We start from the raw sequence: 17,896 nt of genomic DNA on the forward strand, positions 1-17,896 counted from the left end.
TGAATTTGAAAAATGTTGCTATAGTTTGTTTTCTTTTCTTTTAATGCATGTGCATATGTCTTAAGTAAAAATTGCAAAAAGGTGCTTAAAAAATTAATGATTTCTCAGAGGCCTGCTATCTTTCACTCCACTGACATAAATTGCCAAACAGCTTCTATACTGTTCACCCTAGGACCTTTCTAATCAGAAAGATAATTCTCCAAAGACGCTTTATGCTGTACTCTTGCAGTACAAGGCCGAATATCATGGCAACAAATTAACAGCAAGTTTATTTTTGTAGCTTTGTGTTTGATGTCTTTGTTCGCTAGTAATTCTGAGACCATTTAATCAATCCAGTGCTCTGTGTTCACCATGAAAGCAAGCACTAGTGACTGTAGCTTACTGTACTAACCAAGAAAAAAAGAACCATTAAACATTGAGTCTAATTAATGACTCAATGCGGCCACGGTGGTGTAGCGGTTAGCGTTGCCGCCTCACAGCAAGAGGCTCTCCGGTTCGATTCTCGACTGTGGTGCCTTCTGTGCGGAGTCTGCATGTCCTCCCTGTGGTCCCTTGAGTTTCCTGTGGGTGCTCTGATTTCCTCCCACATCCCAAAGACATGCAGTAGGTGGATTGGACACTCTAAATTGGCCCTAGGTGTGTGTGTCTGCGTGTGTGTGCCTTCTGTGGAAGGTTGGGTGCCGGACTGGCAACTCGACACCATAAAACTCCACTGCCAATCATGAGCGGACAGATGATCCGCTGTGGCGACCCCTAACCGGGAAAAGCCGAAAGAAGAAGAAACATTGAGTCTAATTAGTAGTAAACATATGTTTAACTCCACATCAGCATTTCTAACAGCCCAGTTCTTGATAAAATACATTGTATTAAAACAGCACATAACTAAATTCTACTATTTTGCACTGCCGATTAATAACAGCTTGCCTTTATTTCATACCTTGAGTGAGTGCCATGTTATTCAGTTTTCTTAAAGCAGATGGAGCAGATGTGCTGTGCAGTAATGTCAGTGCATATGCAATCAGAGCCGTGGTGTAGGGATCTTCGGCTGAGTGCATATTTGTCTCCAGGAACTGCTTAGCTTTGCCAACTGAAACTTTCTCTTCCTAAAAACAATAAGCAAACAGCTTGAGTTCGAGGTTATGCAAACTTTTTACCATTACATAGTCATCCAGGAGACTTTGGTAAATAGCATTCTAAGACTTAATAAATGGATTCAGTTCTAACAGGAATATACTGTTTACTTAAACACCTGAAAACAGGTTGAGAATCCTGATTCTGCTCACTGCACACAAATAACCAGTCGCTACAAATATAAAGTGGCCCAATGTTTGACAGCTGAGACTAATGAAGCATGCTTTTGAGCTGCTAAGTGTTTGCTTAACTTTGTGTAGTTTGCTATCAGAGCTACCCATGCTCTGCGATGCTAGAATGAAAAATAACTTGGCTTACTGATTTCATAGCATCATACCTTATTATTTAACAGGTGGTATTTTTTTCAAACTAATTAACCTTTAAGAAGTCTAAGAAAATTCTACTAATCTGAACATCTGTTCAGTGATCAAAAAATGGATACACACTGATGATGTTTTATGGTTTAGGGTATTCTTGGTCAATTATCTGTATACAGGCATAGCCTACCCAACTAGCATCATGTGTTCTGATTTTATGGCTAAGCAATATATCAGTAATAATAACAGCACTACATGATAAGAGATAGGCTAACAGTCTTTAGAACAGCCTGTAAGACTATCAAAGAAAGCTCACTGACATGCAAGGCAATACAACTAGTGCACATATGTGCCTGACTGTATATTATGCATGGTAAAGCACAGTTCCATAACTATACAGTAGATGTTTGAATAGATTACTTTTGCAGTAGCATAAAGCTATATAGTATATATCCTACCAAGGATAAGATGTCTGGCCAGTATAGAAAAGCGCCACCTTCACGTACTGTATGCTCACTAAAGCACAAGAGCATGCTAATATAAAAAGGGGACATACGGGCACCAAACCTTTAGCTCTTTCCTGCTTCTAACCAGTGCAGGATGTAACCTAAAATATGGCAAGTACAAATTTCCAACCCAATGTCATTGCAAAAAAACTTGGAAAGGAAACCCCATCCCAGCCAAGAAAAAGTTGCTAAGGAAAAGTCTATATAAGAAAGAAAAAAGAAAAGATGAGAAGGGGAATGGAGTGGTGGAGGGCATTAGTACTGCAACAGTGAACTATTCCAAGATCTACTTGTTATGTTAATTTTACTTACACATCTGTACTATGCTTGTCATTAGAGCACTGTTGCAGCAGCATAAAGCTAAATTATACAAAGATAGGGTTGGGGATGCAGGACCAGAATCCACATTTAGCCAGTCCTGTTATGGCTCTGGAAATGTAATCAATCTTCTAGTGTTTAGTGAAAGTATGCAGTGAAGACCAAGTACTCCCTCTAGAATGTCTCCAGAGTCCACCCCTTTCCAAAAAGCCTCAGAAGTAGCCATAGTGCTAGTGGAGTGTTGTCCAACATTCAGGAGTTGTGGGGAGGGTTCAGTTTCCATGGTGAGTGAAGCAGAGTTTAATAGTCTGGGCTAACTGTCTGGATACCATCTGTTTTAAAACTGGCTGCTCTTTTTAATTTGTAGGCAAAAAAGAGTCGTCCCTCCAATATGAAATCTTTGTCCTTTCTAAATAGTACCCGAGTTATATGTGGACATTCAGGGAATAAATAATTCTCTCTCTCTCCCTGATTTTAGGCTAGGGAAAGAAAATATGAAGGTGGGTAAACTAGTTCAAAGTTAATTAAAAACACTTTAGGCATAAATTAGTTCTAAAAGTCACTCTGTCTTCATGAAAGACCAAAAACTGGTGAGCAGACATTAGGACTTCATACTCGGCTACTCTTCTAGCTGAGGTCAGAACAATAAGAACATCTGGGAAATACCACATGAAGATACAAATGGATGTAAAGTCAGTTTCTCAAAAATAGAATTTAGGTTTCATGATGGAGCCACTTGCTTCCATAACACCCCTTTCAATAACTGCTTAACCTGAAAAGAAGAGAAAAGTGGGGGTTAAAATGGACAAGCTGACGTGACTAAGAAGTGTACTTTGATAGAAGTGTATGACAGGAAGATAGGTATGTATCCCAGGGACTACTGAGTCTATTGAACAGGTTTCCCATCCATGTGAAGCACAGTTCCTCCCTAACACAATTCAAGTGCAACTTGGACAACTGGATGCGAAACCAGAAATTCGTCCCTGGTTTGACACCTATGTCTCTAATGGATACAGGTAACCTGCAAATGGTTCATCTCCCAGGACCATGCTTACACTTATCAAGGGTATCAAAACTTGTCAGAGATTTGAAATGCATGGCTAGGCTTAAAAAGGCCCTTGTGGTCATTAACCTAGTAAACACCTATGAACCTATGAATTGAGCAATTCACACAGGTACTGGAAAATCAGCAGTGCCCCTGCCTGGGATGGGTCTTGGTCTCTAGTACAGCACCAATTAGAAAATATTTTCCATTTAGCTTAGTATCATTTTCTAATTTCTAGTAATTGCTTTTTTGGCAGCGACTAAAATTAAACTTAACAAGGCCTTACTATGTCTAGGTAATTCAGACCCAGTATTCCAGCTCCATAAAAAAAAATTTTCCTTAGTTACACTCATTAGCAAGCTCAGCATTCACAAGAGAGTACTGGTGCAGGGAATTTTTAAAATCTGCAAACTCATTACACTCCCATAACATATGCTCCCAGTCACCTCTTTTTACCCAATCACACCTCCAACATTTGACATCTACCAGAGGAAAAATTCTTTGGAGTCTTCTTGGGATATAAAATTATCTTTGCAAACACTTCCAAGCAAAAATCCTAAATATTCTAAACGTTGCTGCATATATGGAAGCCATACATATGTCTTTCCATTGTTTCTGTGTACTGCCTATCTAATCTTTCTTTTCAATCTTTTCTGACCTCTTCTGATTGATTCCTTTAGTTATAATGCACTATTTTACATGCCCTACAAATTAACCATTTTAGCAGCAGCTTCTGTTCTGATTCAATTAAAACTCAACCAGTGCAGGTCTTTCATTTACGATTCCCCATCCCTTTCTCTCTGTCTGTATTCTGATGTCAATCCCTGATAGAGAAGGCAATCACTATATTCTGTGATCCAAATGTCTTATTGGACTCTTCTTTTTCTATTACCTTTCCCTCTCTAATTACTTGTTGCCAATACTTTATTTCCTTTGTCTGTTTCCTCCAGTAAATTCCATCCCTCTCTTGTCTATTCTATGTACCCCTAACAACAGTCATCCTTATTGGCAGAATCTCCTTTCTCCATTCTGCTACCTTATAAAAATAACATTTTGTATGACTGTTCATATTCTCCTTAAGGATTTGCATTTAAAATCCCATTATTTCCTTATTTCTCAAATTACCACCTCTGCTTCATTATTATCCCTTTCCACTTTGAATTAACTGTAAATGTTTGCTAGTGTTATGTTTAACAGTCTTAACTGTGTAGCTCTGAAATATCCCTCAAATTGGGTAATCCTAAACCTCCTTGTTCTGCTGGGAGGATCAAATTATGCCATTTGACTCTTGTCCTCTTTCCCTCCCAAGTAAAATCCTTCAACTCTTTATTACTGTCCACAATTTCTCCTCTAACATATAAAAATATGCCTGACCTGTGTGTAAAACTAAAAGGTACTAAAACATTTTACTGCTTGTGTCTTGCTATCCATATCCATAGGCAACAGCTTCCATTTTCTCTTTTTTTGTATTGTCTTTTGTTTAATCTCTTTCCACATATCATTAGCTCCCATAACAGAGTCATTTTTAATCTATACACCTAGATACTTCATTTTATCATGTCCCCATAAATATGAGTATTACTGGACCAATTCATGTGTGATTACACAGTTTATAGCAATAGCCTTTGTTTTACCTTCATTAATTTTATATCCTGACAAAAAGCAGGAAATGTTTCAGAATATTCCGCAACACTGAGATGTTCTTTTCTAGTTCCATCAGGTAGAAAGCAATACAATCTGCAAATAAAGCCAACTTTTCTTGATTACTATACCAATTATATCCTTGAATTTCTGAGTCTTTTATTTTCTTTGCCAGTGGTTTTAAATATAACGGAAATAACAAAAGGGAAAGAGGACACCCCTGTCTGGTTCCTCTGTTTAATACAACTTATCAGACAGGAAACCTCCCACTTTCATTTTTGTCTGAGATTCTTCATTTATCCTTGTAATTAACTTTATTATTGTATCACAAAATGCAAATGTTACCACTGCCCTTCTCAAAATCCCAGCATACTCTGTCAAATGCTTTCTTTGCATTAAGACCCACCAGTAACAATGATAGCTTCTTAAATTCTGCTTCCCTCTGGATCATTATTCTGTTAATGTTGTCAAATGTTTACCTCTTCTCCACCAAACCACACTGGTCAATAACAATCAAATTTGGCGTTACTTTTGCTATTCTTTTAGCCACTATAGACATAAACATTTGATAATTATGGTTTAGAATTGAAATGGGCCTATATGAAGCTGGATCAGATGGGTGTTTACTGTCTTTAGGTATTACAACCACCACAGTTTTTTCCAAGGATGCTGGTGCCTTCATTCCTTTTAAAACACTGTTAAACAAAACCTTCCAAACCTTTACCTGGAAAGTTTTGTTTGATAGTATTTTAAAAGGAAGATAAGCATCAACATCCTGGAAAAAAATCTGTGGTGGCTATAGTACTTAATGACAGAAAAGCTTTACATAGGCCCATTTCAATTTTAAACCATGATAATAAAGTGTTTATGTCAATTATGGCTAAAGGAATGGCAAACATATTGCCAAAATTGATAGATATGGATCAATGTGGTTTTCGGGAGCCATGGTGAACATTTGACAACATTAAAAGAACAAAGAAGATCCAAAGGGAAGAAGAATGCAAGAAATACTGCTGTTGATGCAGAGACAGAATATGACAGAGTAAGCTGGGATTTTGTGAGCAGGGCAATGGAAGAATTTGGATTTCTTCATACAATAATAAGGTGAACCACAAGAAACAAGCTAGTAAAAACGAAGAAAGACTTCAAAAATAAAAACCAAAGGCAAAAGTAAGTAAAAGCTCCACGTAAGGGTTTTAATTGCCCAAAACAAGTAATTGAAGTACAATTTCACCTTCAAACTTAAGCCCACATCCTACATAAAACTACTCAAACTCAAACCATGCTACTTCAGCTGATGATCTTCTAAGCAAGTAACTTAAAATAGCAACCAACAGAATTGTCTATCCTGTCTCAATCCTTATAAATAGGTCAATCCAGGAATCCTACATTCCCTCTCTCTGGAAAAAGTCACATTATCCCTCTCCACAAAGGAGGAAATTCAGTAGACATTACTAGCTTTAATCCTATAGTAATCTTATCCCCCCCTCCAAGATACTTCAAAAATCTATTTTAAAAATTGCTGAACTATCTCCAGCAGGAAGAATTCTCATCCCCCACACAGCATTGTTCCCATCCTTCCCATACTACTAACTCTGCTCTTCTAACCCATATAGATACTGTCAATAAAAACAGAGAGAATGGCAAACTAGTCTCCTTATTTTCAGACTTGTCTAAAGCCTTAGACATAGTTTGACAAAGCAAACTTTTACTTCAAATGCTCTCATTAGGTCTCTCTCAGCCCACCCTTCTAAGGTTCAGAATCTACCTATCCCAAAGATTATACAGCAATATGCCAATCCACCCTCTCTCTATACCTCCCAATCACCACTAGTGTACCACAAGGCTCTATCCTTGGTCCCCTGCTCCTTAATGTCTCACCCACACCCTCCACACATCCACAAAACAGGCATCCCTAATACAGTATGCAGATGACTCCAGACTCGTTTGTACATCTGACAACATGCCAAACCTCCAAAAAATTACTCAGGAAGCTTTAACAGCCACTGAAAAGTACAGTTTTGTACCTACCATAAATGTAGATGTTCGAGTGTTCACACACAACGTATGCTCAACCCTAAAAAAACTGAACTACTACTTATGTCCCCCAAATACCTCTCTCTTGTGAAAAAAACAAAAATTACAGTCCTCTTAGTAACAGTGGATGATAATACATTTCATTATTCGACCTGCATACAGAAAATTGCATAAGAAAAACTCATAAAAAAATAAGGATGCTTTACAAAGTCAAAAACTTTTTCACTAATGCAACTAAAACTACACTTGCCATTACTTATCTCCTCTCCACACGTCTTTATGGTGCTCCTATCCTTACTAACCTCATGGCATCAAAAAAATCAAAACATGAATAATGCTAAAATGAAGTTGTTAAATTTGCAACAAATATCCCTTTCAGAACTAGCCAATGTACATCACTTGTTCTTTTTTTGGCTTTTCCCGGTTAGGGGTCGCCACAGCGGAACTCCGGTCCGCTCATGATTGGCAGTAGATTTTTTATGGGTGCCGAGGTGCCAGCTCGAAGCCCAACCTTCAATGAAGGCATGCCCATTCTATGCATGTCTTTCGAATGCCACTCGACCGCAGGGAGGACATGCAGATTCCACACAGAAGGCACTCCAGCAGAGAATCGAACGGGAGAACCTCTTGCTGTGAGGCAACAATGCTACCACTGCGGCTTTATAAAGCCTAAATTGGTTACAACTACTCCATCAACTAAAATACAGATAGCTTCTTACCATGTATAAGAATATACAGAATCCATCTGCTTGTCCAGCACTAAATAACACTCTACACAACTATGTTCCCAACTGATCAATACAATCGAATGAAAAAAGTCTCCTGTCCACCCAAAAAACATAACAAATCTACTGGGTATTGTCTATGCTCTCACCATTTTGCTAAGGTCTGAAATTCCTTACCCTGTACTATCAGGTCAATACCTTCCCTCCCATCCTTCAAAGAAATTCTGAAAGACTTCCTAGTGAAAAGCTGGCTCTGTTCTTGCTTAACACCAGGATAAACTATCCCTAAATGTGAACAAGTACCTATTTGTACCTTACATCTCCTTACTCGCCTTTCTTCACTTCCTTACTTCTATCAATTTATCTATGAGTATACCATAAGCCCGCTTTTCTCTCACTTCCTATTGCAAGTCCTGTTTTTAGTATATTAACTACTTTTAATTTCTTTATAAACTGGATAACATTTCTCTAAATATTATATCATCTTACAAATACTTTCATGTTATGTTTAATTTGGTATAATTATTTAAACTGTAGATGTTTTTTGTATTATTTCTGTTTGAAGGTTGTAAAATTATTGTTCTTAAAATGTTTTGCAGTACTTTGGAGCTTTTCTCCCCAGGCATCTGCTGAAAATGGGCTTCTACCCAGTTGGACTCTCCCAGTAATAAAATGTCAATAAATAATGTTTGCAAATGTGAACTTGTTAATATAGTTTGATTATGTTTATACAAATGCAAGTTTGTCTGTGTCACAAATAATTCGATAAAGGCGTTTAAAAAAAAAATGACAGGAGGCTGCATTGAAAGAGGCTATCCAGAGAACCTTGACAGGAAAGAAACACTGGCCACAGCATAGTAACTACAGAAATACTATAAAATCAGAGAAACACTATCCATGAATGGCTACTGGTCCTTTTGTTAACACTAACTAGGAAATATTTTCCATTTGCTAACATACAATTTTCTATTAGCAACATTTATTGTCTCCATTAATACCTGTTACAAGTCCTCACAAAATATGTGTCTAAAACATACTAAAACCTGACAACTGAATTTGCTTGGGGTCAGGATGTATCAAACACTCCTGTTCTTCAGGAAGTAAATTTAGTATTCTGGAAATCATTGGAAAGGCATACAGAAATATTCCTGTCCAAGGGAAAAGCAGCAGCATCTGTCTTCAAGGTCTTCTTGCATTAAGTCCTAGAACAGAATTTTGCCAGTTGATTAACAGACGGTGTAACTAGATCTACTTGAGATGTTCCTCAAAGATGGAGCAAATCTCTGAGGGCCCTGATTCAGTTTCCAGTCATGAGGATCTGTCCTTGTCTTGCTCAGGTTATCTGTCACACAGTTTTGCTCTGATGGGATGTAAGATACCTATAGAGTGATACTGTGCTGTAAAGCCATATCCTGTGCTAATATAGCTAGTCTGCAGATAGTATAAGATCTGGATCACCCTTGCATCTCATTTATGTTTGTGTCTTTTCATGTGTCTTTTTTTAGCCCAAAGACCCTGCACCTTTATTCCCATTGATGCTGCTCCCCTGTACAGTCTGAGGTATCTATTGTGACTAACTGTTTTGTAGCATGAGGGGGGAGAATGGGAAACCTAGATTTTGAGAAATTTGATGTCTCCTCCACATGATCATCCTTCTTACAAATTCTAAGACTGGAAATTGAAAAGACAATGATGTTAATGCTGACCAAAGAGATGTAATATATATGATTGTACTTTTCACATTTAGGAATTTAGGATCTTGCAAAAGGCATCATGAGAATCAGGAATGCCATGAGGTCCAGAATCCTTTTTTTTTTTTTTTTTTTTTTTTTAACTTGAGTAAAAAACATTTTATTGAATTATCATTTATGACCTAGATAATCATTCATTTATATAAATGAAAACAAACATACTGGCATATTTTCAGTTGCAAAGATTATATATCACATACAATTTTCTTTCTATACAGTCACTGTCAATCAAAGATTATACAACTCATTCAATTCATGCCTCCCCTTAAAGCTCATTCCTCCTCCAAAATGTTATTCTGCATGTACTGTTCACGCAACTCCCACATTTTCTCTATAAGTTTCTTTCTCTATTCTAAAGGTCCCACCTCTGATTTTTTTCTCTCTGTTACTATACTTCAACTACGGGTGATTTAAACATTGATTTCCATTTTCTAGTAACTGCTTTTTTGGCAGCCACCAGAATTAAACTCAGTAATGCCTTACTTTGTCTAGGCAATTCTGATTCTGTATCACAGCTCAAAAAGATAATTTCCACCAATTTACTCATATAGCATTTCTGACAGAGTAGTCTGCAGGGAATTTTTAAAGTCCGCTAACTCACTACTCCCTCAAAAAATGTTCACAATTACCTCCTTCTTTCCCATCACACATCCAACATTTGCAATCTACCTGAGGAAAAATTATTTGAAGTCTGCTGAGAGTATAAAAATACTTATACAAACACTTCCAAACAAAAATCCTAAATCTTCTAGACTTTGCTGCACATTTGGAAGCCATGCATTGTTTCTTTGTGATTTGCTTATCGAGTCTCTCTTGCCAATCCTTTCTAACCTCCTCTGATTGACTCCTATAGTTATCATGCAATATTTTAAATGCCCTGTCTTTTTTTTTTTTAACAACAGCTTCTGTTCTAGATTCTTCTAAAAACTCTGCCACTGCTGGTCTTTCACTTTGGATCCCCTATTCCTTTCAGTATACCTATACATTTCTAGTTGTTTTATTTCTGTTACTATATTCACTAGTTATAGGACAGCAGTTTTAAACTGGATTTCCATTTTCTAGTAATTACTTTTTGGCAGCCACCTTAACTATACTCTACAAGGCCTTACTATGTCTAGGCAATTCTGACTCAGTATCATAGCTCAAGAAAATAATTTCTTTTGTTACACCGATTTCCTCACCCAGTATCTCTGACTGAGTGGTCTGCAAGGAATCTTTAAAGTCTGCCAACTCATTACATTCCCACAAAATACATTTCCAATTACCTCTTTCTTCCCCATCACCTCCCCAAAATTTGCCTTCTACCTGAAGAAAAATTCTTTGGAGTCTACTTGGGGTATAAAAATATGTATGTAAACACTTCCAAGCAAAGATCCTACATCTTCCAGACTTTGTTGCATATTTGGGAGAAGTACATATATCCTCCCATTGTTTCTTTTTGAACTGCTTATCCAATCTCTCTTCCCATTATGAATTTTGATAGAGTAGCTTGCAGGGTATTTTTAAAGTCAATCAACTCATTACAGTCCAAAAAAAAAATATCAGTCTCTCTCTATTGCTTGAGCTTCCCCCATTTTATCATCGATCCTTTCACTATGAATTATAGCTTTTTTCCTTGTTCTATGCATAGGTGCCTTAACTGTACAGCTCTGGGGGAAAAAAAAACTTCAGATCAAGTAATCTCAAATGATTTTGTTCTACTGGAAGAATAATCTTATCCGACTTGAATCTTGCCCTATTCCCCTCCCAGATAAAATCCTTCAACTCTTCATTAATTACTATCCACAACTTCTCCGCTGGTAGATAAAAATACGCCTGACCTGTGTATGAAACTAAATCAAATAAAAATATTTTCACTTCTTATATCTTGCTATCTATATTCATAAAACAGAACTTTCAGTTCCTCAATTTATGTATTATTATTTTAGTGTCTTCTCTCATATACTTAGCTGCCACAACAGAACCCTTTTTAACACATACTCCTAAACACTTCATTTTATCATGTCCACATAAATACGGGCATTTCTGAACCAATTCATGTGTGGGTACGCAGTTTACAGCTACTGTCTTTGTATTATTATCTTCATTAATTTTGTATCCCAGAATGTTCCAAAACACTCAGATGTCCTTTTCTGGTTTTATCAGGCACAAAATAAATTAATCTGCAAATAAAGCCAATTTTTATTAATTACCATACCAATTATACCTTTGAATTTCTGAGTCCCTTATTTTCTTTGCCAATGATTCTAAATATAATGCAAATAACAAAGGGAAAGAGGACTCCCCCACTTGGTTCCTCTGTTCAAACGTAACTTATCTGGGAGGAAACCCATTACATTAATTTTAACCTCCGTTCCCTCATATATCCTCTTAATTCACATTATTATTGTGTCAGGGAATGTAAATGTTTTCATTGCCCTACTCAAAATCCCAGCCTACTGTGTCAAATGCTTTCTCTGCATCAAGACGCACCAATAACAGTGGTATTTTCTTACATTCTGCTTCCCTCGGGATCATCATTGTTTTATTAATGTTGGCAAATGTTTGCCTTTCCTCCACAGAACTACACTGATCCATATTTATCAATTTTGGCATCACCTTTACCATTATTTTAGCCATTATAGACAAAAATTTATAGTTATGGTTAAGAATCAAAATTAATCTATATGAAGCTTAATATAATAGGTCTTCACCATCTCTAGGTATTATAGCTACCTCAGTTTTCTTCCAAGATGTTGATGTTTCTCCTCTTTTTTAAGTACTGTTAAACAAAAGCTTCTAGAACTTTATCACTTTCTTTCCTTCTAGCTTCCAAACTTCCCCATGAATACCATCTATTCTTGGAGACTGCCCTGTGGATTGATTATACATCACCATGTTTATCTCATCTCCTTGTACACAAACAGTTAAAAATTCAGTGTTATGCACCTCTAACCTTGGCATATTTTATTATTCTATAAAGATTTCCATTTGTATTTTTTCTTGATTTCTACGCTTCTCTAATTTATACAGCTTTTCAGAAAATTGCTGAAATATTTCTAATACCTCTACAAGATCTCTAGTTATTTTCCTTGTTATAAGCTTTGCAACACTTTCTATTTTCTGTTGCCTGAGCTGTTGTGCTAAAAGCTTTTCTCTCTGGAGTTATCAGAAGGACAGTTGCTTAATAACAATCTTTCTAAACTCATGCATATTGCCCAGGTAGTCCCTTATTTTCTCTTTAGCACTGTGCAGTTGCAGTTCTTTTTGTTCTGTGAGATTCCCATATTCTACAACAGTTTAACCTTTGTCAGTCCCTGTAAATAATTATTGTTACTTCTTAACCATATCTCTTTTTCTTTTATTTCTACCATATTTTTAAACTCCACTTTCATTTTATACCACAACCTAGCTATACTTTCTGAAGAAATTTCTATGTTCCTTAATAACTCCTGAATAATTTCCACTACCCATTCCTTAAATCCCTCTCTGTTTAATAGGCATGGGAGCACCAATGTCTCATTTTTCTTTCATTATCCTGCAGTTTTATTTTAGTTATTATTGGTATGTGATCTGAAATCTTTATTGGATACATATCAAAACTCTCAATTAAATGCACATGTTTCTGGGAAATATAATTTCTGGCTAGCCTAGCCCAGTTTTTTGTACCCTGGGTAATAACATGTACATTCTTTCAGAGCTCCTACTACTGAATTCACATCTCCCATACCAAACATTTTCATAAATTTCATTAAAAAAAACTACCATCTTTTGTTATATTTTCCCTTCTAGCCCCCCCCAATACATCCTCACCGTTGAAAATCAATTTCGATTCACCATCTGTGAATACTATTCCCTGAGGAAAGCTGATTATTTCTTCCAGAACTTTCTTACCCTCAACTATAGCAGTTTTTGATGAAATAAAAATACATGTCAGCATAATCCTCCTCCCTTCCCAGTAGCCCCTTACTACTACAAATCTATCATTATCATCTTTTTTCCCCTCATCTATCACTATTGGAGCCCCTCTAGTAATTAATACAAGTACCCCCCTTTTCTGCTGTCCCAGATATTCCGATAACCATCTCGAAATCCTTTCTTTACCAAGTTCACATGCTCAGTTCATTCCAAATGTGTCTATTGTATTATAGCTATTTTCACCCTGCATTTAATGTAGTTCACTACTTTTTGTATCTACCTGTGAGATCATTCATGTTGAAAGATAATATGGAAAGTGTTTTCATTATGAAAATAAGTTATTGTTCCCACCTGTTATGTAAAACAGCTTTTTAAAAAATATAGTTTCAACTTTTGTGTTACATGCATACACTGTTTGGCAGGTTGATCTTTTATACAGTTGTTTCTTGTCATATTCACTTGAACCTATGTCACACCTTACACAAGACGTTTTGTTTTAATGAAAATCCTCAAAAAACACACACCTGGAATACCTCTGTAACATATTAACTCAATATAAACACACAAACCCATGTACAGCTACAAATAATGAAGTTTACCCCTCCTATCCTAATAGGAACAATTGTTCCAGACTGACAGCTACACTCACAGGATTTACCTGAAGTATATTTAAGGTTGGCCATGCTAAAACACATGGTATAGCCTGTGCTTCTACTTACACGAAGCACCGTCTCTAACAAACCACAAAGTAGATTTCTCTTCATAAGGTGAAACAGATGTCAAAACATTCCTCACATTTTCACAATTATCCAGGATAAATTTCAACATATCAGTCTGTTAGTTAAAATTCTAAAGAATAAAGCTGCAGAAGCAAACAATTTGTCCCAAGCTTGTTAAAAGCCTTCCCATCTTTGTCAGAAGAAGAGGGATTAAAATTATCAAAGTGTTTAGTAGCAGCTGGACTCACTAAAGCAATAGCTACTGAGTCAGGCCTGGGATTAGTGAATACAGACTTGAAAGGCTGAAGAACTTTACTTAATCTATCGGGTTTTTTAGCAGGCAGCAGGTTGACTGTCAGAGAAAATGCAGGCTGTGACAAAGACATCCTCCTCCAGAGCAGGCAAAACTGGAGGGATACATGAGGGTTCTGGAAATTCCAGATGTAACAAATCATAACATTTATGAAGGACTAAAAAAAAAAAAATAGACCAACAACTCCAAAACTATGATAGGGAACAGGAACCACCTCCAAGGAAACTCGTACACGAAAGGAGAATTAAAATCCTTTATTCCACAGTAGTGCAGTTATGCAGTTAAGCGCTTTCAACTGGAACCCAGTCTTCTTCAGAACCATTTGAAAATGCACATAACCTCATATATATAATCAGAGCAAGTCAATCAAATTAAAAAAGTCACTGCACTTTTATTTATTTTTTCTCCTTTTTACTGATGTTTTTTAATGTAATAGCATTGTCACATTAGTAGGAAGCATTAGGATGTATTGTTTTATGAGTGCTTTATCTTTAAGAGTTTTGGCGGACTTTTTTAATTTGATTGACTTGCTCTGATTATATATATGAGGTTATGTGCATTTTCAAATGGTTCTGAAGAAGACTGGGTTCCAGTTGAAAGCGCTTAACTGCATAACTGCACTACTGTGGAATAAAGGATTTTAATTCTCCTTTCATTTATGAAGGACTGATAAATATCACTATTTTCCCATTGAAAATACTGATTCATTTGAAAACAGTCTCAGAGAAAGAGAATCCTTCACAGGGAGATTCGGATACCACACTCTCCTTGGAATCTATGCTCTCAACAACACCTACAGCCACTCTGACTCAACTCAACCTTGTAAATAGCATCCATGTTTAATTATGCACAAGCAGAGTGTATTCTGTATGTCTTTATTCTGTCTCCTCTCTTTCTACTCATGTTCATACATATACTGTTGTACTCCACACATTAGAGTGCTCCTTAAATGAAATTGTAAAACCCTGAACTCTGTTAAATACCATGACTCAAAATGTATTAATTGTAAGTTTTTGTATAATGTATCTGTTATACCTATGTACCACTTGTATTGTGACTGTATTATGCAACTTGGAACTTTTCTCTCCGGGCCACCACTGAAAACGGGTCATTTCAGCCCAGTGGACTTCCCCGGTAATCAAACTGGAAATAAAATTAAAAAAAAAAATAAAAATAAAAAACCTGATGAGAAAAGATTGCATCTGTTCCTTCACATTCCCCCACACATTCAGTGTTTTGAGAACTTCTTTAGACAAAATGGAATCCCTTTTTCTTTTACAATAAAGAACTTTACAAGAGGGCTCAAGAGCCTGTATAAGATCTTGAGCCAAGCCTAACAAATTCTTCCTGCCAAGAGTAACTGATACAGGAGAAGACAAATGTCTAGCTTTCAGTTTCTTTTTAGCAGGAACTTCTGAACAGACAGACCCAGACTTGCCAAAAAGAACTATAGGTAAGGGCACAACATTTTGGCTAAGAAGGGGCATTTTCCTGTTCTTTCTCCCAATGACTAAAAGAGTGGCTTTCTAAGGGGACACCAACAGCTGTCCTTTAGTCCATGGTGGCTGCTTGGACTAAACTTGTGAGATCCAAAGAAAAAGATGAGTGGTGTGAGGAGAGAGCTTTGGCCACAGCAGTCACCCACCTGTGTCTGAAGTTAAATACTATCCTGCTGTGATGGCAAAGTCTGTTTAACAAACCTTTTCTTTTTTTGACTGGAAGAAAGTCTGACTGAGGAATCAGTACATTTTTGTAAAGTCAAGCCGAAACTTGTGCTGGATTTCCAGAAAGCTTACTGATAACATTCTGTAAAACAGGAAAGTAGCAAAAAAAGTAACTTTTCCCAGAAAAACAGTAAAAAAAAAAAACAAACAAAAAAAACAATAGTTTCTCCACAGAAAAAAGTAGTTTTAATAAATGTTAACTTTTTAATACAAATATGCACTCCCACTTAAAAGTACATAGAATCATCATCATCTTCTTTTGGCTGTTCCCATTAGGGGTTGCCACAGCGGATCATCTGTTTCCATTTCTTCCTGTCCTCTGCATCTTGCTCTGTCACACCAACCACCTGCATGTCCTCTCTCACCACATCCATAAACCTTATTTTAGGCCTTCCTCTTTTCCTGTTACCTGGTAGCTTCATCCTTAGCATCTTTTTCCCCAATATACTCAGCATCCCTCCTCAGCACATGTCCAAACCAACATAATCTTGCCTCTCTGGCTTTGTCTCAACCTTCCAACCTGGGCTGACCCTCTAATATACTTATTCCTAATCCTGTCCACCCTCGTCACACCCAGTGCAAATCTTAACATCTTTAACTCTGCCTCATCCAGCTCTAACTCCTGCTTTTTTGTCAATGCCACTGTCTCCAACCCATATAACATAGCTGGTCTCACTACCCTCTTGTAGACCTTCCCTTTCACTTTTACTGGTACTCGTCTGTCACAAATCACTCCTGATACTCTTCTCCAACCAATCCATCCTACCTGTACTCTCTTCTTCACCTCTCTTCCACACTCACCATTACACTGAACTATTGATCCCAAGTATTTAAACTCATCAACCTTCGCCACCTCTACTCCTTGCATCCTCACCATTCCTCTATCCTCCCTCTCATTCACACAAATATATTCTGTCTTAGTCCTGCTGACCTTTATTCCTCTTCTCTCTAGAGCATATCTCCATCTCTCCAGGGTCTCCTCCACCTGTTCCCTACTCTCACTACAGATCACAATGTCATCTGCAAACATCACAGTCCACGGGGACTCCTGTCTGACCTCGTCTGTCAACCTGTCCATCACCATTGCAAATAAGAAAGGGCTCAGAGCTGATCCTTGATGTAATCCCACCTCCACCTTAAAAGCATCCCTCACTCTCACTGCAGACCTCACCGCTGTTACACTACCCTCGTACATATCCTGTACCACTCTTACATACTTCTCTGACACTCTCAACTTCCTCATACAATACCACAACTCCTCTTCTAGGCACCCTGTCATATGCTTTCTCCAAGTCTACAAAAACACAATGCAACTCCTTCTGACCTTCTCTGTAATTCTCCATCAACAATCTCAGAGCAAACATCGCATCTGCAGTGCTCTTTCCTGGCATGAAACCATACTACTGATCACTAATCATCATGTCCCTTCTTAACCTAGCTTCCACTAATCTTTCCCATAACTTCATGCTGCGACTGATCAATTTAATCCCTTTGTAGTTACTACAGTTCTGCACATCACCCTTATTCTTAAAAATCAGTACCAAAACACTTTCTCCATTCCTCAGGCATCCTCTCACTTTCCAAGATTTCATTAAACAATCTGGTTAGAAACTCCACTGCCATTTCACCTAAACACCTCCATGCTTCCACAGGTATGTCATCTGGACCAACAGTCTTTTCATTCGTCATCCTCTTCATAGCTATCCTTACTTCCTCCTTGCTAATCCATTGCACTTCATGATTCACTATCCCCACATCATCCAACCTTCTCT

The 17,896-nt window shown here is 37.2% G+C and overlaps 1 protein-coding gene across 1 annotated transcript in view; it reads right to left on the reverse strand.

The window, feature by feature from the left end:
• The window catches only part of CPAMD8 (C3 and PZP like alpha-2-macroglobulin domain containing 8), a 7,231,600-nt gene that overhangs the window by 1,985,107 nt on the left and 5,228,597 nt on the right, over positions 1–17,896 (reverse strand). The window contains exon 27 of the mRNA XM_044054766.1: positions 938–1,103. Coding sequence (XP_043910701.1) covers positions 938–1,103 — 166 coding nt within the window. The remainder of the gene's footprint in view (positions 1–937; positions 1,104–17,896) is intronic.

The sequence above is a fragment of the Protopterus annectens genome, chromosome 13.part0 (genome assembly GCF_019279795.1).
Source record: "Protopterus annectens isolate FY-2018-M chromosome 13.part0, PAN1.0, whole genome shotgun sequence".
Taxonomy (NCBI): domain Eukaryota; kingdom Metazoa; phylum Chordata; order Ceratodontiformes; family Protopteridae; genus Protopterus; species Protopterus annectens.